General features: G+C 37.8%; 2 protein-coding genes and 1 pseudogene across 3 annotated transcripts; 1 reads left to right on the forward strand and 2 right to left on the reverse strand.

The window, feature by feature from the left end:
• The first annotated feature begins 1483 nt into the window (after positions 1-1483).
• Positions 1484-2761, forward strand: LOC147499344 (110 kDa U5 small nuclear ribonucleoprotein component CLO-like). 2 transcript variants are annotated; one of them, XR_015194466.1, is made up of 4 exons: positions 1484-1633; positions 1769-1883; positions 2101-2307; positions 2404-2761. XR_015194466.1 is itself a non-coding variant. In XM_086559125.1 (4 exons), the coding sequence occupies exons 1-4, from the start codon at positions 1594-1596 to the stop codon at positions 2488-2490; spliced, it is 405 nt and encodes a 134-aa protein (XP_086415251.1). In that variant the 5' UTR covers positions 1484-1593; the 3' UTR covers positions 2491-2761. The 2 variants fall into 2 exon arrangements, 1 of the variants encoding a protein (XP_086415251.1); XM_086559125.1 differs by having other exon boundaries at positions 1813-1883.
• Positions 2762-3246: 485 nt separating this feature from the next.
• LOC147499345 (uncharacterized) lies at positions 3247-4342 on the reverse strand (annotated as a pseudogene).
• A 4324-nt stretch (positions 4343-8666) lies between these two features.
• LOC147499346 (uncharacterized) lies at positions 8667-9611 on the reverse strand. The gene is made up of 2 exons (XM_086563463.1): positions 9333-9611; positions 8667-9224 (listed from the first exon to the last, which is right to left on the reverse strand). Exons 1-2 carry the CDS (start codon positions 9609-9611, stop codon positions 8667-8669), a joined length of 837 nt encoding a protein of 278 aa, XP_086419589.1.
• Positions 9612-23784: the final 14173 nt, after the last annotated feature.

Genomic DNA, 23784 nt, shown 5'->3' on the forward strand with positions numbered 1-23784 from the left:
CTCTATTATTTTTAGCCTTTTAGCCGACTACACACAATCTATTAAGTTAAAACATTATTTCTGCCAATAAATTCCGCCCTTCCGCTAATAATTTTTGCCAATTATTTCCGCCCTTCTGCCAATAATTTTCGCCAATTATTTCCGTCAATAACTTCTGCCTTTCCGCCAATAATTTTTGTTAATTATTTTCGCCAATAACTTCCACCCTTCTGCTAATAATTTTCGCCAATAATTTTCGCCCTTTCGCCAATTATTTCCGCCAATAACTTCCGCTCTTCCACCAATAATTTTTGCCAATTATTTATGTCAATAACTTCCGCCCTTTCGCCAATAACTTCCGCCTTCCGCCAATAATTTTGGCCAATTATTTCTGTCAATAACTTCCGCTAATAATTTTCGCCAATAACTTCCGCCCTTCCGCCAATAATTTTGGCCAATTATTTCCATCAATAATTTTCGTCTTTTCGCCAATTATTTCCGCCAATAATTTTTGCAAATTGTTTTCGCTAATAATTTCGCAAATTGCTTCTACCAATGATTTTCGCTAATTATTTATGTTAATAATTTCCGCCAATAATTTTTGCAAATTATTTTCGCCAATCAACTTCCGCCGATAATTTTAGCCAATCAACTTTCGTCAATAATTTTCGCTAATTACTTCCGCCAATAATTTCTGCTAATTATTTCCGCTAATAATTTATGCTAATAATTTTTGATAATTATTTCTGCCAATAATTTTTGCTAATTATATCCGTCTTTTGTCGACAATAATTTTCGCCTCCTGTCACCGCCTATTGTCGCCTTTAATAATAAGATCACGTACGCCAATACTTGGTGACATTTTTTATATTATATATTTTTTTCTTTTAAATCAATGTTTTTCTATTCTTTTTTCTATATTAACTTCTTTGCCACATGGGCTTTGCCCATCCACCAAAGAGAGGGCGATGTATAGACCCCCACTTTGTGGCTCATTAAGCCCACGGATCCAGCCCAAATCAATTAAGCCTAAGGGCTTAATCATAGTTACACCTAATAACTAGTCTATTTAATAATATGTCCAGGTTCATTATTGTAGAAAGATAAAGATAAAAGTTTAAAGAGATAACAATTCTTGTGACACAAACAAACACAGTCCTCTTAGGACTCAACCTAGTCATATAAAAACCATTTTTTCTCATAATGTGAACTACGTTGAAACTTGATCCCTAGAGAATAGATCTTGGAATGCGATTATCGCGACCATTATCTTGGTTCTGTTTCATCTCCCCCAACATCAATTTCCTCTGTTTCTTAGTGCGTTCTTTGTCATTTGCTCTCGTTGTGTTGAAGCATGTTATTGCCGAAACAACAGAGTCTAGGTGGTTTGGATTAAGTTTTGCCATCTTAGTGTGTTTTTGCTCTTTGGATTTTGGGATCTGACTGTGTTGCTCACTTCAGGTTCTAGTGGGGGGTGGGCGGGCAAGAGAAGGACCCCTTTGTGATAAGCCCATCAAAAATGTGAAATTCAAGATTGTTGATGCGAAGATCGCTTAAGAGCCCTTGCATAGGGGTACTAGTAAGATCATTCCCACTGCCCGAAGTGCTTTTCTGATGGCAACACCTAGGCTTATGGAACATGTTTATTATGTAGGTAAGTCCTTTCTTTTTCGTTTTCTTTTTTTTTTTATGGAAACAAAAAGGTCTATGAGCAAATACTTAAATTTCACTCCATATGTTATTTTCGCTGCCCAGTGAGTTTGTTAAGCTTTCCTATGTATTGTTTCAGATATATACAAACCCCAATTGATTGTGTATCTGCAATCTACACAGTATTATCTCGTCGTCGTGGACACGTGACTGCTGATGTCCCTCAGCCGGGTGCCCCAGCTTATTTAGTCAAGGTTGGTGGTCAACTAATTTTTACTATACATAAATGAGCTACATATATACATGAACCAGAATTGTATACTTCTGCCTCCATAGCATGTTCTATTTTTTCGGTTAAATCATGCATTCATGTCGTACAGACCTTGAATATCTTTTCCTTTAAGTAAACCTTATTGCAATGTTATAGTGTCATTGTTAACCAGGGATTTCTTGGTCTTCAAATTTTTTTAGGCATTTTTACCAGTCATAGAATCTTTTGGGTTCAAGACAGACTTGTGGTACCATACTCAAGGCCAAGCGTTTTGTATTTCTGTGTTTGATCATTGGTCTATAGTTCCTGGTGATCCCCTTGATAAAAATATTGTTATCCGACCTCTTGAACCCACTCCAATACAGCACCTTGCCAGAGAATTTATGGCAAAAACGAGACATCGCAAGGTATGGTTTCTTTTAGCACAAATTCTGCTACATGGGTCTGTCCACGCTCCATCTCTAGGAATGGTGTTTTACTGAAATCTTTGTTGTTTCTGACAGGGAATGAGTGAAGACGTGAGCAACAACAAATTCTTTGATGAATCCATGGTGGTGGAACTCGCTCAACAGGCTGCCGATCTTCATTAGCAGATGTTGTGAACGTTGCTGAAACACCGAGCCGAGAGCCAATCACTTTACTAATCTCCTATGGGTTATGTTCAGTTAAGGAATTTTTGTTACGTAAGCTTGTTTTTGATATCTTACAATCCCAAGGTTATGATGTAAATGACCTGTATATGGCTTTCTTGTACAAGTAGAATGGGGGCATTTGTTGTCTTCTACAGTGTATATTGTTATTTCACATCCTAGCACCTTTTAGTTGTTCTATTGTGTGATTTTCGCTCTATGAAATGCAATCCATCCTGTTTTATTCCAATTTCTCTATGAATTTTATGATGGGAAGTCTGCTAAGCACGACTGTCAAACAAGAAGGTGACCTGTAAAAAAAAAACGGGCCAGAAAATTCCATTTTTTTAAAAAAAATAATAAATTATTACTAACGGATATAGAACCGTTACAAATTCTTCATCCAAATAGTTATAGTAACGGAATAGCAAGCGTTAGAAAGGACTAATTACTAACACTTTTATTTGTTGGGAATGAATGAAGAACAAAATTAATAACCGTTACTAATAATTTACTAACGGTTGATATGTATTACTTAAATTAATTTTAGTAACACTTGATAACAGTTAGTAAATTTTCTAACACTTGATAACCATTACTAATATTCGTTACTAATATTTGTCACGCAATTGTGTCAACGCAAGATAACCGTTACTAATATTTTTTGTAACGGATGTATATCCGTTACAAATAGACTGTTATGGTGTAGTGTGAAGTCTAATTAGACCATTTGCACTCTCCCCATTCATCACTAGTAAACATTGTTCTCAACTTCTCTTTTTTATCTATCAAACTTTGCAAAGTCAAGAAAGAAGTTGCGAATCTAGTAACTCCCAGCCTCACTATGTCTCTCTTTTTTGTAACTTTACTCATCATCGACAATGTTTTATGATGTGAATCAATGAAGATAGTGAATGTCTTTGCTTTGTCAATCACTTTTTTGAACCTTGGTAGCTTTCCAATCCCTTCCAGCATAAGGTTCAATGTGTGAGTGGCACATGAACTCCAAATCAAATGTGGCCTCTTGTTCCTCAGTAAAACCGCCGCAGCCATATTGTTCGAAGCATTATTGGGGGGAACTTGAACTACATTTTTTGTCCCAATTTCTTCAATACACTTATCAACATAAGAAAAAATAAATTTTTCATGTGTGAATCATCTGAAACTTCCTTAGAATAAAGGAAAATACTGCCTAGCTTGCAATTGACACATAAATTCATGAGGCTTCTTCTTTTTTGAGATCAGACCACGCGTCCGTCATAATAGAACACCTACTAGTACCTCATTCTTCTTTTTACTTCTCGAGTGAACTTTTGGTTCACTCATATTCTTCTTTCAACAATGGCTCCCTCAACTGGTATTGGCTTGGAGGTTGGTAACCCAAGCCAAACTGACCAACCGCTTCAACAAATCTTTTGAAGCTATCATTATCAGTAGCATGAAAAGCAATATAGGTTTCATACACCCATCGAGACAAATATTGATGCACGCTATGAGTTCTTTCCTTCCAAAGTGCATCATTAATATTTTGTTGCCGCATCTTTTTTCTTGCATCAATTGAGAAATCGAGAATGATAGCGGATGCAAATTTATCCATAGGCCCTAGAGTGTGTGGCCTCTTCCTCGACACCACCTCGCCATCTTCTTCATCAATAATTTGAACTTCTGCTCTTACTTCTGCAAAGTGCTTGTCTTTCTTACCCTTATTAACTTTTGCTCTTTCTAGTGCAGCTTTACATTTGGCTTTATTTTCATTGGTAGATTTTGGACATGGTGTTACTTGTCCCTTAACGTTCACAATGTGCAACTTCATTCAATAGATTCCCCCACTAAATTTTTTATTGCACAACTTACATTTTAACTTATTCTTATTGTTTGCATCTTGCAACATCCCATACTCCCAACCAACATCGTCAGAATCACGTTTCAAGGGATCGGGCTCGGATTTGGGCACGCCATTAGATGTCGCAGACGAAGCAACATTACCAACCATTGAATTGAAAAGAAGAAGACATAACAAATAAATCAAATAACTAAATAACCACAAAAATACAAAATCAGACATAACAACTTCTCCTTAAATAACTATTAGTTTAAAACTTTCAATAAATAATTAGCTATGTTATTATTATTAGTTCTATCTTCTGTGTTATTATTTGTGATGCTAATAGTTTCATTTGATATATGTCTGCTGATCAACTCCCAAATGTGCATTTTATTACCCTTACATTACTGCATTACAACCCTTCTTACGCATAATAAAAAAGACAACTCATACCTTTTATTGCCTTTTTTTCAAGTTATCACAGAGCAATTCAGACCACTTATCATAAAAGCTGCATCTTAGCACCAAAAGGAGCCTTATTTATGCTTATTATGAAGACTCGAAGTTCCTATGAAAAAGTGCTGAAAAAGCCAAAGTCAAAAGTCAAGGACTCAAAGCGAGAGAGCTGAAAGTCAAATCTTTAACTCAGAATACCAAAGATGAATGGCCTTGATACAAAAGAAGGTTTTCTCTAAGCCTAGCTTGATCAAGAAGAAATGAAAAAACAAAAGGAGAAAAAAGCAAAAAGAAAAAGCATAAAGCAACTTTGGTGAGGTGTCTTGATTGTGGAGGGAGAGGGCAAATCAGTATTTTGTAGAAGTAGGGGTATAAGAACTCAAAAGTAAAACCCTCCCAAGTGGAGGGTTAATGATGCTCATGTGAGGATTAGTGCACGTTTTAGGGATCTAGAATCACTGCTTAGAGGCTTAGGTTTTTTTTGACACCCAGTTACAAAATGACTGAGACCAACAAATTTTTAAGCTTGGAGCTTTAGAAAAGTTACCGCACATGACCTATTGACAATGGGATCAATCGCGCGCGTGAATCCTGGAGAATCCAGATTTTTATCTTTGTCCGGATGGCGTGAAATGAAACCAGGAGTTGAAGAGACATTTTAGAGATGAAATATCTCGAAAACTCCTCATGCAAGAATGATGGACTTAGAGATGAGTACATCTTGTTAGGGATCGATACTCAAATCAGTTTTGGGTTTGTCTATGAACCTGAGACTGATTAGAGATGGGTGATTTTAATCCCTAAAAAGCTATGTAACTAATCTTGCATGGGTATGTTAACCCTCTCCTTATTTTTCTCTCTCTATTTATTTAAGAAACAACTTGCAAATTTTAGATAACTTGCATAAGAAGTAATCGTTAGGAAAAAGAAATCTTCAAAATACCTAATTAAAAATCCTTCTCACTTAGTTCGCTAAGGTGCTAGAATTTCAGTTGTGATATCAAGTCTTGTCTTAAGGTTGGAACGAAACCCTTACTCTAAACATACAAATGAAAACACGTGAGTAAGGAAATCTTCAGTTTTAGTACGTAGTAGGTTGTGAAAGATCAATTTCATAAAAGACATAAAAATGCTAACATCAAATAACAACTATCTTAGTTATGGCTTCTACTAGGTTCATACAGTACCATGGTGCGGTTTCTTTTCCCTTTAGAATTTGGATGGCTCGAAGAGAGTCTGAGCATACTTGAATGTACTTAAGATCATTCTTTAGACATAGGGTTAGACCCACCTCAATAGCTTTCAGTTCTTGAAACATAACTGAACTCCTAAACCTACCTCCTGAGTAAGTAAATATAACATTTCCTTCTTGGTCTATTGTTAAGCCTATAAAACCAACTCTTTGATCAGCAACAGACCCATCCGTGTTGAGTTTGAAAAATCCACTAGGTGGTAGTTTCCATCTGTAGAAAATAGGGTTTTGAGTCTTGTATTGAACTTGTATATCAAGCCTTGTGAGTAAGGCCCCTCGATGTCGCCAGATCAAGCACATAATCAATTTTGATGCTGATGTAGAGTTTCATGTCCTTCAAGATTGAGTTGGTAAGGTGTTGCCAAGTTGTAGATCGATTTTTGAACCTCCTCCCATTTCTTTCAGACTATATATAACCAATTGTGGCATAGACATAGGCTTTGTAAACTTCAGCAAAGGGGGACTTTTTCCTACAGAGAATGATGATGCTGCACCATTCTTCATTTGAGTTTTTCACTTCGTATCCCAGTCCTAAAGCCTGCTTTACTCTTGACCAAACATTTGCAGAGTATTGTCAATCAAAATACAGATGCTTAGAGTTTTCTTGTGAGCAATTACAGAAGCAACAATTAGAGGTGCTTAAGACTTTCTTGTGCATGAACCTATCTTGAGTAGGTAGGCTGCTTGAAAATAACTGCCATCCATTAAAAGAATGCTTTGGCAGCACTAATTTCCCTCAAACCATCCTACACCAGTTTTGAGTTTCTCTTTTCGGTCTAAGGTTATGATAGGCTGCGTTAGAACAGAAAACACCCAAGGGAGAAGACAACCAAACCACTTTGTCCTCTGAAATGTGTGTGTGTTTATTTCAGTGGTCATAATATGGTTCTTAACCTCACCATCAAGAAGATTATTAACCAGCAGATTCCATTTTGCATCTGTAATAAGAGAGCTAACCTTAGCATCTAAGGGAAGAGGCAAGAGGTTGGCATCTCGGCAGTGAAGTAATGAGCCAGGAAAACACCAAGGATCATGCTATAGGAAAGTTTGTTCTCCAGTAGATATGCTGTACTTGAGAAGCTTTATGATTGTTTTTCTATGCTTCAATACGCACCTCCATGTACATGAGCAATCCCTTGGAGTCGGCATAGTCCAAAAGAAATGGTTTTTAATGTGCTCAGACCATGTCCATGCAACCTAAAGGCTAGAATCTTTGCATGCAATTTTATAGATAAGACCACAATAAGAAATGGTTTTTAATGTGCTCAGACCATGTCCATGCAACCCAAAGGCTAGAATCTTTGCATGCAATTTTGTAGAGAAGACCACAATAAGAGGCTTTGTTCCATATTACAGGGTCTTGTATACCTAGCCCTCCCTCATGCTTCGGAAAAAGAAGGTTTTCCCTACTTGAATGAAACATCTTATTTCCCATTTCTGGTCCAATCCAAAGGAATTTAACACATGTTTTAGAGATTATTGTAAGTACACCTTTTGCGAGTATGAAGGTCTTGGCACAATAAATGTGAAATGTTGTCAAGATAGAAATAATAAGCTGCAATCTACCTGCGTGGCTCAAGAACCTATTTTTCCAGCTTATCAATCTTTAAGGTAGTTCGATTTGCACCAAGGGGAGACAATCTTTTTACACTTATTCTGGCTGATACTAGACGCAGTCCTAGGTATTTTATAGGTGGAGCAATAGTCTGCACACCTAGTATTTGAGCTAGATGAGTGTTATCTTCATGTGATAAACCTCCAGCCAACAAAGAAGACTTGTTAAGGTTCAAATTCAATCCAGTTGCCAATGAGAAGACTTCCAGAATACCTTTTAAAGCCAAGATTGAGTCTTCTTTTCCTCTAGTGAATATGAGAACATCATTTGCAAAGCACAAATGTGTAACTTTCATTCTTTTGCAAGTTGGGTGGGGTTGGAAATCTCTTTGGTGTAGCCCCCTCAACAACAAAGAGTTTAACAACTCCATGACTATGACAAAGAGATATGGTGACATTGGATCACCTTGCCTCAGCCCTCTCATGCCTTTGAAAAAACCTCGAGGTTCTCCATTAAAGATAAGGGAGTAGAATGGAGTGGTGTAGCAGACTTCAATCCATTTTTTTTAGCTTAGTTGGGATGCCATATCTGTCCAGTATAAGAGAGATGGTCTGCCAACTCACAGAGTCAAATGCCTTTTAAAGATCCACCTTGATATTACATCTGGGGGTGCCATGTTGTCTTGAGTAGCTTCTGAGCATTTCATGCACAAGCAAGAGATTGTCTTGTATTAATCTCCCTGGTACAAAAGTAGATTGGCTAGGAGCCACCAAGTCATGTATAACATGCTTTAGCCTATTAGTGATCACCTTAGAAATGCATTTATATTTGACATTGGTACAAGAAATAGGCCTGTAATCTCCTACTTGAGATGGATTATTCACTTTAGGTACTAAGCAAATAAAGGTGGAGTTTATGCACTTTGGAATAAAAAGAGTGAAGAAAAAATGTACTTTTGACCTTTGTGTAGTCTTCACCTATCATATTCCAACATTTTTGAAGAAAAATGCATTATATCCATCCGGACCAGGGGATTTGTTATCATCTTGCTAAAAAAGAGTAGCTTTGATTTCTTCTTCAGTCATATCCAAATCTAGCTCATTCCGTTGATGTTGTTGTAGAGCACCGGTGACTGCAATCTCACGAAAGAAACTTTTTTCTACAATGTTATCACCTTGCTGCCCTAATATATTCTTATAGTAATCCAGAAAAGCTGCAGAGATGGTGTTAGAGTCATTTAAAGTTTCTCCTTGCTCATTCACTACAAACCAGATACAGTTCCTCCCCTTTCTTTCCTTGATGGCATTACAAAAATAGGCATTGCATCTCTCGCCAAACTGTAACCAGTCACAGTTTGCTTTTTGCTTCAAGTCCACCTGCCCCATCTTTGAAAGCTCAATATATAGGCTTCGGGCTTGCTTCTCATGCAGAGCTAGTGTTGCATTATGTGGGTCTGATTGCAGTTGGTGCTGCAACTTGTATATGTTTTCTCTAGCTGCTTTGACTCTCTCATAGAACTTTGAAAATTTCTCTTTTGACCATCCTTTGAGGGCTTTTTTAAGTTCTGCAAGCTTAGAATATAACACAAAAACTGGGGTGCCATGAAACTGTTTTTCCCTCACAGAGGTGAGCACTTCATGAAAGTTAGGATGTAAGAACCAAATGTTGTTGCGAATCTAAAAGGAAAATGGATTTTTTTAGTCATACCAAGTCACCATCATAAGAGAATGATCAGAGATTCCTGGAGGTGTAAATGAGGCTCCAGTTAAGAAACAATTATTCCAGCTTGCATTGACAAGAACTCGGTCTATCTTTGACATCTTTCTGAGGACTCCTTGAGCATTGTTTGACCAGGTGAAAAAGAAGCCCGTGTACTTCATGTCAGAAAGTCTGGATGAGATAACACAGTCCATGAAATCTTCAACTTCTTTGGGATGAACAACATCACAACCAACTCTTTCATTTGTAAACAATACATTGTTAAAATCACCCATGAGACACCAAGGCTTTGAGAAATAGTTTTGCATCCCTTTTTATAATATTCCACAAAGCTTTCCTTTTAGTGAGTTCATTACTGGCCTATATCACGGTTAGCTCAAACATTTGAGCTGTAGAAAGAAGTTTTATAATGACATGAATGTGTTGCTTACTCTTTGCTATTTTCTTTACTTCCAAATAGTTTGAATCCCAGCATATCCAAACTCTTCCACTCGGGTTACTGTCATAATTGGCATAAATACTCCATCCAGGATAACATAGGTTGCTAATGTGATCGAAATTGTCTTTCTTAACTTTAATTTCAATGAGCCCCAAAAGACATAAGTTAGATTTTTTCCTCACCTTATTTACCTCCTTAGCTTTCTGAGGCATGCTTATTCCCCTAACATTCCATACTGCTATCTTATTCATCATCATATGAGTATACTAGGAGTGAATTTTCCCAGCCCCCTTGGACTGTGTCTTTGACCTCTTATTCTTTCTTGTTTTCTGCCAATTTGTTGCATTTGAGAGCTCTGAATGGACTGTGAGTTGTTTAGTTTTGACAGTGACCCCAGTAACTGGTGGAGATACATGCATTCTAGCTATCTCGGAGCCATCCTCTGAGGAAATATGGTCAGAGAAATATTCCTTCTCTTGTTCTTCTTTGCTAGTATCTAGATTATATTCTTTCTGCACTGAACCTTTTTTGAGAGAGTAAGCAAGCTGTTTCTCAGTGTTTACTTCAGGGAGCCCTTCCTCTAATTCTTCTTCTTCAGTGAAATTGACAACTTCAGTAGCCTCAAAATCTATCTGTACTTCTTCAAAAAGCTCCTCATGATGTGGATCTTTCTTTGTACTTTGGTTGTCAGTGAAATATGGAATTGTTTCTAGGTTTAGGTTGAGACTAAACGACAGCTAAAAATTCTTTTTCCATATTCATCTGGTCGGCAAAAGAACTTTGAATTATTATAGAAATATTCAGTAAGTTGAGGGGAATACGAGTCATCAGGACTTACCAGTAGATGTGTCCATTTTTCTCTAGTTACATAATTTGAAGACTCTATTATATCAGACTGGTTCATTTTGAATATCCATTTCCTTCATTCTTAAACCATCACCTAATCCCCGCAATACCTAATAAAGACCTCTAGCTTAATTAGGAATAGGTTAGTGTGATAGTAAAGTGGCGATGTGTTTGATCGACCCGGCTTCTTTGTGTGTCATTGAGATTATGTAAGGTAAAGTGTGCCCACCGCATTAATCGGAGAAATAAAAACTTGAGCGGAAAAATCAGAGTGTTTTTTACTTGACTTTTATGTGAGGACCTACTTAAGGATACTATTCCAAAGTTTCAGAAACGGACCTGTTATTGCATTTCATAGCATTACTCATTGTATATATGTTTATTCATAGATGATTGATTATTATGCATATATTAGCTTAGGTTTTGACTTGATTATTCTGTATTCATTGCTAGTGAGATGTATAGATATTTGAGAATAGATAAGGAAATAATAGTTTTATTTCTTAGTCGTTGTAGTATAGATGAAGTTTGTGAGTACCTTCACTGAAAAACTCTCACAAGCTATAACTCGTCCACTAGGGAATTCCTAGTGGTTTAAGGCCTTGTTGCATATGGTCAATGCAATCGCACTCGGTGAAACAAGATTAGTTAGAACTCCATTTTTTGTCATTTATTCTAATTTCTCATATTTGCTTGAGGACAAGCAAAATGCTGTATGGGAGTGGTTTGATAAGAGTCCAAAATTGTAGTTTTAACCCCTTAACAATATTGCTTTTAGACCAATTATGTGATTAATAAGAGTTAGTGTTGTTTACGTGCTTTTATATATTTCAGACATTGGAGTCAATTATATGCAGAAATGCGTCCCTTTTGCTAGGTAAAGGAGAAAAGGTTGGTAGCTAAGAAGTTCTATGATTAAAGGCAAAGATTCAAGGAGAAAAAACCTTTTTAAAGCCCGGTCAAAGCTGAAAAGTCAAAGTCAACACGGGCAGAAATAGCGCACAAAAGTCAACAGAACTTCCGCAGGCCGTATCTTTGGACTCAGATCTCAGAATTGGGCCTACCATATGTCAAAACGACCGTCTCGGAACGAGCTTTCTAAATTGTCCACATATCTAAAGCGTAAACGACAGCTAAAAATTCTTTTTCCATAGTTGTATAATTCCTTTGAGCATCGTTTAAAGTTTTGCTAGCATAATAAATAACGGTGGACTTATTATCTAGTTTCTGTCCCAACACAGCACCAACAGCATAATCACTAGCATCACACATGAGTTCGAAAGGTTTAGACCTATTGGGAGGCTATATAATGGGTGCAGATGTTAAAGCGGCTTTCAAAGTTTCAAAAGCCTGTTTACAGTTATAATTGAAATAAAAAATGGTATCCTTTAAAAACATATTAGTTAAAGGCCTAGCTATTTTTGAAAAACCTTTGATAAAACGCCTATAAAAACCTGCATGGCCTAGAAATGCTCTAATATCACGGACAGTCTATGGTATAGGTAGAGACTCTATCTTATCTAGTTTGGCCTTATCTACTTCGATGCCATCACTAGATACAATGTGACCTAGAACTATTCCTTTTTTAACCATGAAATGACATTTTTCCCAATTTAAAACTAGACTCTTCTCTTCACACCGTGTCAAAACCTTAGACAGGTTAGATAGGCAGTCAGTGAAAGAGTTTCCATAGATAGAAAAATCATCCATGAAAACTTCCATGAAGCGCTCTACCATGTCACTAAATATATGAAGCAAACACCGCTGGAAGGTATCAGGAGCATTACAAAGGCCAAAAGGCATTCGTTTATAGGCATATGTTCCAAAAGGACATGTGAAGGTAGTCTTTTCTTGGTCATCAATATAAATAATAATCTGAAAATAGCCAGTGTAGCCATCTAAAAAACAATAATAAGCATGACCAGCAAGACGTTCGAGCATCTGATCTATAAATGGTAAAGGAATATGATCCTTTCATGTCATGGCATTTAAACGTCTGTAATAAATACAGATTCTCCATTTCATAGGAACACACGTGGAAACATATTCACCCTTAGTATTACGTACCATGGTAACCCCCGATTTCTTAGGAACTACATGAATGAGACTTACCCATTCGCTATCGGAGATTGGGTGTATGATACCCGCATCGAGTAACCGTAAAACTTCTTTCCTGACCACCTCTTTCATGGCAGGGTTCAAGCGATGCTGAGGTTCATGAGAAGTCTTTGCATTATCCTCCAAATGGATACGATGTGTGCATACATTAGGGTTAATCCCCTTAATGTCGTCTACGGACCAACCAATTCATGGAACGATGTTCCTAATCACCCTAATCAAACATGCCTCTTCATCCGCAGATAATGAGAGAAGATATAATTACCGGATGACTACCATCCGAATCAAGTTGAATATACTTCAACTCGAAGGAAGAGGTTTAAGCACAGGGATGGGATGAATGTCGATAAAGGCTTCTGGAGGTTCCTCATCGTGAGTAGTGAAAACTTGTTTAGGTATCAAATCTTCATACTTGGTAGATGGAGCTACAGAAAGATCTAAAGTAGGTGTAGACTCGAAGAGGGCGTTGACTTCCTCTACGTAGGAGTCATCCTTAAAATCTGAACTTCCGAAAGAAAGGAATTTATGCATCTTGTTTTATGGAAATGTGTTATTAAAATAGTCTTGAGCTAAGCTCTCGATCATGTTAACCTCCCCATCGATAGTCGTATCAGATAATTGTTTCATCATTTTAAAAACATTTACCTCAATAGAAAGATGGCCAAAAGACATGGACATTGAACCATCACGGCAGTTTATAAGCACGATGGCAGTTGTTAAGAAAGGATGCCCTAAAATGATCAGAACAGAGTCGTTAGCAACTTCTGTATCGAGGATAACAAAATCAGCAAGATAGTAAAAATCCTGAACCTTAACAAGCACGTTTTCAACCACACCCTTAGGATACTTAATAGATCGATCAGCTAATTGCAACGTCATTTTAGTAGGTTGCATCTCCTGTAGACCTTTTTGTTTGTATAGATAATACGAGAGTAAGTTAACACTCGCCCCTAGGTCTAATAAAGCAGTGGTCGTGTGAGTATCCCCTAAGGTGCATTGTACAGTAGGACGACCAGGGTCCTTGTACTTAACGATTCCATTATATTCAGATAAAGTTGGAAATTGTTCAGTTAGAAAGGCGTCTTTTGGAATATTTGTTTTACACCTAGTAGTGCACAACTCTTCAAGAAACTTAGCATGTTGTGGTAACTTTTTTATAGCTTTAAGAAAAGGTAGGTTTATCGTTAGATTCTTAAAAACTTCCCTAATCTCATCGAAATTGTGTATCCTTGGTTAACATGGCTAATCTCGGGAAATGGTGGTTTCTCTCTATATTTAGCATATGGATCAACGGGATGTTTAGCTTTGGCCTTTTGTTTCTTTGGTTGTGGTTTAACTGGTACCTCTACAGGGGTAGGATCTTCAGTTACTACTTTTGTATCTAGTAAAATATCTGGTGTAGGGACTACTGGTGGGGTAACTACAGGCATAGTTATGGCGTTATCAACCACTCTACCAGAACGGAGAGTGGTGATAACATTTAGCTCACTTACGTTTCCATTTTCATTACTAGTATTACCGTTTACCTCAAAGGCTGTATTTGTTGTTTTAGGATTAGGTATCGCTTGACCTGGAAACACACCTTTTGGTTGTACTTTCTCTTGGGTTAACTGTTGTAAGGAAAGTTAGATGGACTATAAAATCTGTTATTGGGTTTGCATAAAGGCGTCGAAATGATCCGGTTGTCGAGGAGTGGTTGTTACAGGTTGTGTGACAGAACTATGTCACGTTGATTATTAATGGGTGGGTTGTGATAGTTATTATTTACCGGAACGATACCTCTATTAGCATTACAATTATTATTGTTATAATTATTATAATTACCTTGTCCTTGTCCTTGTCGTGGTGGAGCTTGATTGTAATTGTTTGCTGACCTAACATTTTGATTATTATACCTTGGAGGTGTAACTTGTTGATTATTTCTCCAACTGAAGTTGGGATTTTGTCTCCAAGGGGCGTTAGGAATAGGATAGCTATTAATGGAGCAAAATTATCTGGTTGTGATGGCTGTTGTTCATAGGTGAGAGGACAGTAGGAGTCGGGATGCTCAGGACTCAAACAGAAATTACATGGGATAGAGTTGACATTCATGACAGGGGTATGCTTTTGTTGAACATAAATAGCTTCTACCTTTTTAGTGAGAGATTCGATTAAATTTTTAATCTCAGGATCAGGTTTCATCTCAAACATATCGGCAACCTTAACTGTTGAAGAAGAATTAGCGGAGTGGGGGATATCGTCTCTACCCCGGTTATTATTTATGCTTTGTTTGATCTTCTAAAACCTATAAGCCTCTGAGGCTCCTTAACTAAGGAAACTACCCCCATTCATTATATCAAGGACCTCTTTATAGTGGTGTAAAAGTCCCTTGAAAAAGGCACGAACTAACGTGTCTTTCGCAAGGTTATGGTGTGGACACTCTATAAGATGATCAGTGAAACAATTCCAGGCCTCTGAAAAGGATTCATGAGGATTCTGGCGGAAAAAATGAATCTTGGAAAGCATTTCATCTGTCTTCAGTGGTGGGTAAAAATGTTCCATAAACAATTGAACAAGTTTGGCCCATGAGTCCACAGAATTAGGCGCTCGGGCAGTTAACCAAGACGCCGCCTTATCGGCTAGGGTGAAAGGAAACACCCTCAATTTAATTTGTTCCGCTCCTACCGTAGGATGATGGAATGTGGTAAGAACTTGTTCAATCCTACTCATATGATGATAAGGCTTCTCATGGTTTAACCCATGAAAAACTGGTAACACATTAAATATATTCGGGGGGATTCGGAAATCCCCCATTGGGTCTGCAAGAACGATGCAAGACTTAGGGCTATCGTTCAGAGCTTTGTAAAGGTTAGAGAAAGGAGTCTCTCTTTCTTCAGCCATTATTTCAGGTGTAGTGTGTGGTATACTAGGTAGGTGTGTAATGTGTGGTATACTAGATAGGCGTGTGTGTTGACGTTGATGATAGATTACGTTAGTCATTTTTTTCTACCTGACCTTAATCTTATGCAAGGCTAAGTCTAATATTAAAGAAACACGACAACAATCAAAACAACCCTGATATGCTAGTTTAATTTTTCTAACAGGAGAGGCGAGGAGTGGAAGAAAGAAGTACCTGAATGCCTCCTTGCTTCGCTTATGAATAGCGTCTTGTATACGAGAGCTCAGTGTATTTAACAAGTTAGAAACACTGAATAACTTGAAGAAATGGAAGTTTGTACTAACCTTTGAAAATCGGGTCGTTCGAATAGGGCGAGGTGCTTTCGAATTTGCCTTTCAAAGGCATGAGCGCCTTTGTCCGACTTCGAGCTCTAGGCACTTCAAAGGTGGTCTGAATTTGCCTTGGAAGCGGTGCAGGCGCTTTGCTTGACTCAATGTCTAAACTTGGCGTGGCGGCTTCTAAATTTGCCTTGGAAGGGCGCAAGGTGCGCTTTTGCTCGACTTCGATGTCCGAGCACTTCGGTGGCGTGGTGCGCTGAATTTACTCAGTATAGGCACGCGTGTTGCTTCGGTGTATTCTGCGAAAAAAATTAGTTTATGAGCCAGACAAACACAGTTAGAACCAAACAAGGCTGGGTGGGTTTAATGGGATTTTGGTAGGATTAACACTACTAAAGGAAATGAAACTAAACACAACTAAGATGGCAGCGACGCCATTTGATAATATGAAAAATGATAGTTTTACCTACGAATAAGTAATTAAACTCAAATGTAAGTAAAACAAAAACTAATTCGTGCTTAATATCAAAATTTCTACTCTCGTTATCAATGCAATATTTGGAGCAGAGAATTCGTTCTACTCCTAGCTCGTTTAGATGTAAACACTTCCTAGTTTATGTATTCTAACGAAATGATGAGAGTAATGGAATTGAATTTAACTACGATGGTGAATCAACTAATCAAGATGATATAAATCAAACTACGGAAATTCAATACTAAATTAACAATATGAGCAGGAATTAGGGGAATTTGCTTCCACCTTGATTCGACTTAATAAACTAGCATAGAATATGTTGTAATCCTAATTTTTACGTTTTCACGTAAAAATTGGGTATTTCTAATCCCTAAATATTCATGGTAATCTCTACCAACTAATAACTAGCATGTGAAGCAATCAAACTTATTCTCATGGTGAACTAATTACTTTCTAGAGTAGAATAGAACATTACAACTATATCTATGCTAACAAAAATCAAGTTATCATCAAGGCTTCCTCAAACCCCTCTAATAAAGGTTTTAGTCTTGAATCATTAAACTATCATTTATAGAACAAGAACAATAAGAACAAGTCATTATTGAATGAATAACAATTACTTTATTAATCTAATTGAACAATAGTCTAATGATTCCAAAATGAATTAAAACTGGATTAAAACTAATTTAGAACTAAGATTATGAATAACTAATTATGAAATTAAAACAAACTAAAGCTAACTTAGTATTGAATTAGAAACTAAGTAACTTGAAATATAAACTAAGTATTTGATTCTAAAAACTAATTTCTTGTTCTAAAACTAATTACTTAAGAGTTAAGTCTTAGTCCTCTTTATAGAGAAGAGGCTAGATTCACAATTTCGTGCATGAGCTTATTAGCCATGTTTTGGGTCGAAAAATCGAGCCCAAAACCTCATTACTTCAATTTATAAAAGGGGTTTTCGGTTGAAATGACTTCAGCAGCCCTTTTCGCCCCATACGCCTCCTCGATTGGGTAAAGGCTTAGACCATTTAGAAAGCTCATTCCGGAGATGGTCGCTTTTAACATATGGTAGGCCCATTCGAGGTCCGAGTCCAAAGATATGGCCCGTAGGTTTTGTTGACTTTTTGTCGCTTATTTCTACCCGCATTGACTTTGACTTTTCAACTTTGAATAGGGTTTTAAAAGGCTTTTTCTCCTTGAATCTTGGCCTTTAATCATAGAACTTCTTAGCAACCAACCTTTGCTCCTTTATCTCGCAAAAGGGACGCATTTCTGCATATAATTGACTTCAATGCCTGAAATATATAAAAGCACGTAAACAACACTAACTCTTATTTATTAATCACATAATTGGTCTAAAAACAATATTGTTAAGGGGTTAAAACTATAGTTTTGGGCTCTTATCAACTTGCCTGTAGACCTGTTAACAACATTATAAGCGAACTCATCCTAGGATAATGCAAAGTCCCACTTAATCGGATCATCACCGACAATGCAACGGAGTAAATCACCCAAGCTAAGGTTAACAACCTCGGTTTGACCATTTGTATGTGGATGAAAGGCAGTGGAAAACTTCAAGGAACACGACAATAATTTCCTCAGGGTTAGCCAAAAGTGACTAGTGAAACGGACATCTCTGTCAGAAGTACTGCTACGAGGAATACCATGCAAGCGCACAATTTCTTTGAAATATAAATTAAAGTAGCGACATGACTAGCATCTAACGTCTTTCTACAAGGAATAAAATGTGCCATCTTAGAGAAACGGTCAACTACCATGCATGAAAACAGAATCAAAACCCTTTGCTGTTTTTGGCAATCCCAGAACAAAATCCATGGAAACATCAAGCCAAGGGTGCACAGAAATCGGCAATGGCAGATATAGTCCGGCATTAGTTTTCTGACCTTTGGCTGTCTGACATGTATTGCACCGACGTATAAAAACGTTAGTATCATGCCGCATTGAAGGCCAAAAGTACCGCTCGCGTAAGGTAGGGAAAGTGTGTAGTACACCCGGCCCACATGACCAGATAAGCATCCATAATGGAATTCAGCAATAAGCTTGTCACGAAAAGAGGACTCTGGAATGCATAGTTGTGATCCTTTAAAAAGAAAGCCATCCTGTAAAAGGTACTCACCAAACAAACCAACATTAGTACTACAAGACTGGAAAATAGGGCCAAAAAAATTATCAGTAGGATATAGTCCTTTGAATTCCTCGAAGCCAAAGACAGTAGTATGGAGGGAAACAAGAATGTGATCCTGACGGCTCAAAGCATCAGCAACTTTATTATAGCCTGATGTTTAAATAGGAAATTGTAACCTTGTAAAAAAGCAAACCATTTCACTTGTCGATCACTGACTTTAACCTGACTGTTCAAATAATGTAAAGCTTCATGGTTAGACTTGAGAACAAATTCCTGATGAGGGAGGTAATGTCGCCAATGGCGTAAAGCCTGTACCACGACATATAGTTCAACATCATAAGTAGAATAACGACTAGAAGGACCAGACAACTTCTGACTATAAAAGGCCACTGGTCGGCCATTCTGGCTAAGGGCAGCACCAACACCGTGCTTACAAGCATCACAGGCTACTTCGAACAGAAGAGCTAAAACTAGGGCAGTGGTCAGTTTCTCTTTAATAAGTCGAAAAGCATCAGCTGCTTCTTCAGTCCACACAAAGAATTTTTCTCGCAATAACGCTGTTAGAGGCGCCATGATACTACTGAAGCCATGGATAAAACGCCAATAAAAATTGGCCAGCCCGTGGAAGCTTCGAACATGAGAAATAGAAGATGGGATAGGCCAATCAACAATTGCTTGAATCTTTGACTCATCGACCCGAATACCATCACCAGAAACAACATACCACAGAAAATTAACAGAAGATACCATGAAAGAGCATTTCTTTAGTTGCAATTATAATTTATGCACGCGGAGAACTTTTAGTATAATTTGAATATGCTGTAAATGCTCTTCCTCTGTGTTACTGTAAATAAGTATGTCATCAAAGTACACAACTGCAAACTTACCGAGATATGGCCGAAGGATGTTAGTCATTAACCGCATAAAAGTAGAGGGAGCGTTAGACAGACCAAAAGGCATTACCAACCACTCGTACAAACCATCTTTAGTCTAAAAGGCTGTCTTCCATTCGTCGCCCTTCCGCATCCTCACCTGATAATACCCACTCTTGAGGTCGAACTTTGTGAAAATACGAGCACCTTGTAAAGAATCCAATAAGTCCTCTAGCCGCGGGATAGGAAAGCGATACTTAATGGTAATCTTATTTATCGCTCGACTATCTACACACATACGCCAAGAGCCATCTTTCTTTGGGGTCAATAAAGCCGGAACGACACAAGGGGATTTGCTTTCTCGTAACAAACCCTTGTCACATAATTCTAAAACCTGACGCTGTAACTCTGCATGTTCAGTAGAGGTCATCCTATAATGAGGGAGATTTGGCAAAGATGCTCCAGGAATAAAATCAATGGAGTGCTGAATATTTCAGAGAGGAGGAAGACTACTATTTTCTAGCTCATAGCAAACATCAGAATAAGAAGCCAAGATGGGCTGTAAAACAAAAGGCACTTCTGTCACTCAATCTTCATGGTGCAATAGCGAAAAACGTGCCATATTCACGAGCTTCCACTAAGAAAGATGCACGCACAGAAGTGGTGATATTTGGTGGCTTGAGTTGTTCCAGAACCAATTTCTGGCCGATGTGAAAAAAAGGAATAAGTATTAGATTCATCATCATGGATACTCTTGCGATCAAATTGCCAAGGCCGCCCTAATAAAAGATGACAGACATCCATCAGAATGATTATACACCAGACATCGTCTCTGTAAGGACCTATCTCGAACGGCACTAAACACTGCTTGTTTGCCTTCACGGGGTTTCCGGATTTAAACTACTGAATAGAAAACGGATTAGGATGCGTAACAGTCTTCAGTTGCAATTTATCGACCATCTCTTGAGCAACTAAATTATCTGTTGAACCGCCATCAATGACTATATTGCATAACCTGCCTTTACTGATACACCTAGTCCTGAAAATTGCATGACAATGCCACGAGTGAGACTCCTCCCCGTTCTTTTTGGAAGGCTGCGAAAGTAGAGTGGCAACCAAGGAAAAGTGGGGAATTTCCCTGCTTGATGATGGGCCGTTCAACTTAGGGTTAGCATTGGATGGTGGAGTAAACCCTAGGGGCACCATGGTAGCAATGGACTCCTGATCGTCAGCTTGCTCAGTAGTCCCACTGTTGATTCGTCAAGACCCCAACCTTCGTCCCATTCTGACTCAAGCAACTGATTCATATTTGATTATGTAGACATATTCAAATTTATGAAACTCTGTAAAGATCAAATCTTTGATCGAAAAATTTAATATATATTTTTTTCTCAGGAACGATTCGCTCCGATACCAAATAATGTAAACACAAACTGGTGGAAACTTCAGTTAAATAGAATCTACACTTTAATTGAAACACAATTTAAAGAAGACCTAAAAATCACTCTTTTATTGAATCTCTCAATCACAAATAACATAAACACTGACGAACCCTAATTACAAGCCCGTTATTTAAACTAAACCTAGAAAGCATAAACCAATAGTAACATGACATATGCCATAACTAACTAAGACAAAACATAAAAGGGCCACATAAGCAACTCGTGGGTTTGGACTCGAGATACAGGCACACACCCATAATACGTGGAGGGAGCATAGGCGCACGCCTATGACACTGACAACATCTACTAATGTTACATCTACTAATGTTCTACATCAGAAGCTTTGCCACAAAAAGAATCTAATATATAAAGGAGTATATATTTGCCTAATTCTCTTAATATTTCCTTCGTCAATCCTATCAATTCGATTTAATAGTGTCAAAGCCATGATTATTTGAAGCCTGGGGATCTCTTGTCATTTTGTGGATGAGTACTCATGACAGAAATTGTATTGTACTCCTTGGATTGAAGGTTTTCAGGAGGACAATGGGTTACTTTTTAAGGTGGGCAGCTAAAAACAAGACAGATTATGAATCAATGAATGCATTGATTGATGGACGTTTCTTGTTTCGCCGAAGAATGGCTTCTGCAACGCATTAGTTTGATTTAAGGATTTTGAGGATTTAGCGTCAGGAGACAGAAGAGTACTACATTTGCATACCATAAATATGCTCATGTATTACCTAAAAAGTGTTCGACGTGGATTGTCAATCTATTTAGAATTTGGTATCTGATTTGACATATAGAGTAAGAGGAAACTGTTGTAAATTGTTGATACAATTTCATTTGTCATTTGTCAGTGGCTCAGTGCACAATTAAGGCGTGGTTCACAATACAAATATTTAATTTTCTTCTTCTTAGTTCGCTGTTTTCTTTGTCAGTTGTTCAGTATAGCATTTCTCTTGGTAATCATTCTTGATAATGTTGAATCGCAGTGTATGTATCGACTAGGATCATGAAAATATAAATTATATCTTGGAATACGGAGATGGAGTACTAAAAATGAGTCGAGGATAAGCGACTTTAAATTGGATGAGAATGAAGGATCCAACTAGTTAGGTCCAAGCCAGATTAGTCATCACGTAATTCTCATGGTCCATGGTGTCAACCACGGGGTTTGGATCTCCGTCAAATCTTGAGCAAGCATAAGTGTCCTACTCACCTACTGGACGCCTGGACCAAGCTCCTAAGCTTTTTTAAGGTTTTGTTTTATGAATAACCAAAAACTGGCTCGGTGCCAACCTTAAAAATGTATTTGCTTCAATGTGGGAAAAAAAATTACTTAGATATTAATTAGAACCGTTTCAATTTAATGGCTCATCCGGACTTCCGAAATTAACTAGTATTGCGAAGCTAGTGAGGAACTTATACATGTTCTAATTGAGAAGTTCAATATGTTCGAATGTCAGATTTAAGGAATGTGTCTAGCAACATAACATGTATTGGTAAGGGTGCGGTTGGCCAGGAATCCTTAAGGTTCATTCCACCTTCGATCATCAATGGCAAACCTGGGGTTAAAGCAAACACAAAGACTTTTGAATGTATGAATGCTAAGAACCATAAACTAGTGATAGGGAGTTTCGTGGGAAGGAAGCTGAGTTTCTCTTATGTGAAGGACATAGTTTCACGAACATGGCAGTTGAAGAACCCCTTCACTATGAAAACTTATGGTCGAAATATGTTTAACTTTGAATTGAGTAATGATGATGATAGAAGAGCAGTTCTCGACATAGGCTCTTTCCACATAGCAAGTCAGTTGTTCATGTTGGAGTTATCCCTCACATGAGAATGAGAAAGAGGAGAGAAAGCAGTACTGTTCGTCCTACATATATCTCTTCCACAGATGGGGACAAGGCTTGCCTGCCCCCAGTGTATCTCTGGTTGATGGCTAAGCCACCACTCGTCCATCTACTGTACATGATGGCAAAATAAACAAGCTATCTGACGTGGTATGTTTGCAATTCTTCTTTAATCATCTTACCATTCCTGCGTTGTTTGGACACGAGGGTCCACAGACCCTATCCCGCTTAAAGTTTTGGACGCGAGGGTCCATGACACTTAAATGTGCCTCAATAGTTGTGTATCTTTCGCCAACTCTCTGCCGTATGAAATAAAACCCCAAACTAAATAATTTAACCAGAGATAATAAAATGTGCAATCTACCGCAACTAAAATTATAACTACATGGGGATTATCCCCGTAAAGCAATATCACTTTCATCAAGACAAATATTTCTCACAAGGAGCAATGATGAGTTATCTAATACAAAACAATATACAGATTTAAAGTGTTTGTTGGCGCATGTCATTCCATTACCAGATTTGCAATAACATAATGTAACACATATTAAACTCCTCTAAAGTGGTTCAGATGTTAGCGACCTCAGCTGAGTAAAGGGTAGCTTGGATTATGATATCAACAGCACACCCTCAAGAAAGAAAGGCTCTGCCCCAAACCATTGCCAACAGTAATGCTCCCATTATGAATTCTGAAGTGAACCTACTCCCACAGTAATGCTCAATGATAACTTCCTTTAAGAGCATTTCTAATGCAAGTGAAAATAATCTCCCCCTTATCACCGCCACCTCAGCACTTATTCACCCTCTTTTCACCGTTTTGGTGAAAAATAAGGTGAAGCTGTGCAATGCAAAAGTGAATAAAATATCTCGGACGGGATGTTAGATTCCGTTTGGAGGCTTTTTGATTGAGACGGAATGTAACATCCCGTCTGGTATTTTGTCTGAAGTTAAAAAAAATCGAAAAAACACTCGAGACGGAATGAAAATTTCGTCCGAAAAAAACACATAAGACGGAATCCAACATCTCGTCCG

The sequence above is a fragment of the Coptis chinensis genome, chromosome 5 (genome assembly GCF_015680905.1).
Source record: "Coptis chinensis isolate HL-2020 chromosome 5, ASM1568090v1, whole genome shotgun sequence".
Taxonomy (NCBI): domain Eukaryota; kingdom Viridiplantae; phylum Streptophyta; class Magnoliopsida; order Ranunculales; family Ranunculaceae; genus Coptis; species Coptis chinensis.

Coding starts and splice junctions, on each gene's coding strand:
- LOC147499346 (XM_086563463.1), bottom strand. CDS start 9,611: ATGGGTGATTTTAACAATGTATTGTTTACAAATGAAAGAGTTGGTTGT. Junction 9,225..9,332: donor CTGATCATTCTCTTATGATG/GTGACTTGGTAT, acceptor AGGGAAAAACAG/TTTCATGGCACCCCAGTTTT.
- LOC147499344 (XM_086559125.1), top strand. CDS start 1,594: ATGGCAACACCTAGGCTTATGGAACATGTTTATTATGTAG. Junction 1,634..1,812: donor GGAACATGTTTATTATGTAG/GTAAGTCCTTTC, acceptor CAATCTACACAG/TATTATCTCGTCGTCGTGGA. Junction 2,308..2,403: donor CAAAAACGAGACATCGCAAG/GTATGGTTTCTT, acceptor TGTTTCTGACAG/GGAATGAGTGAAGACGTGAG.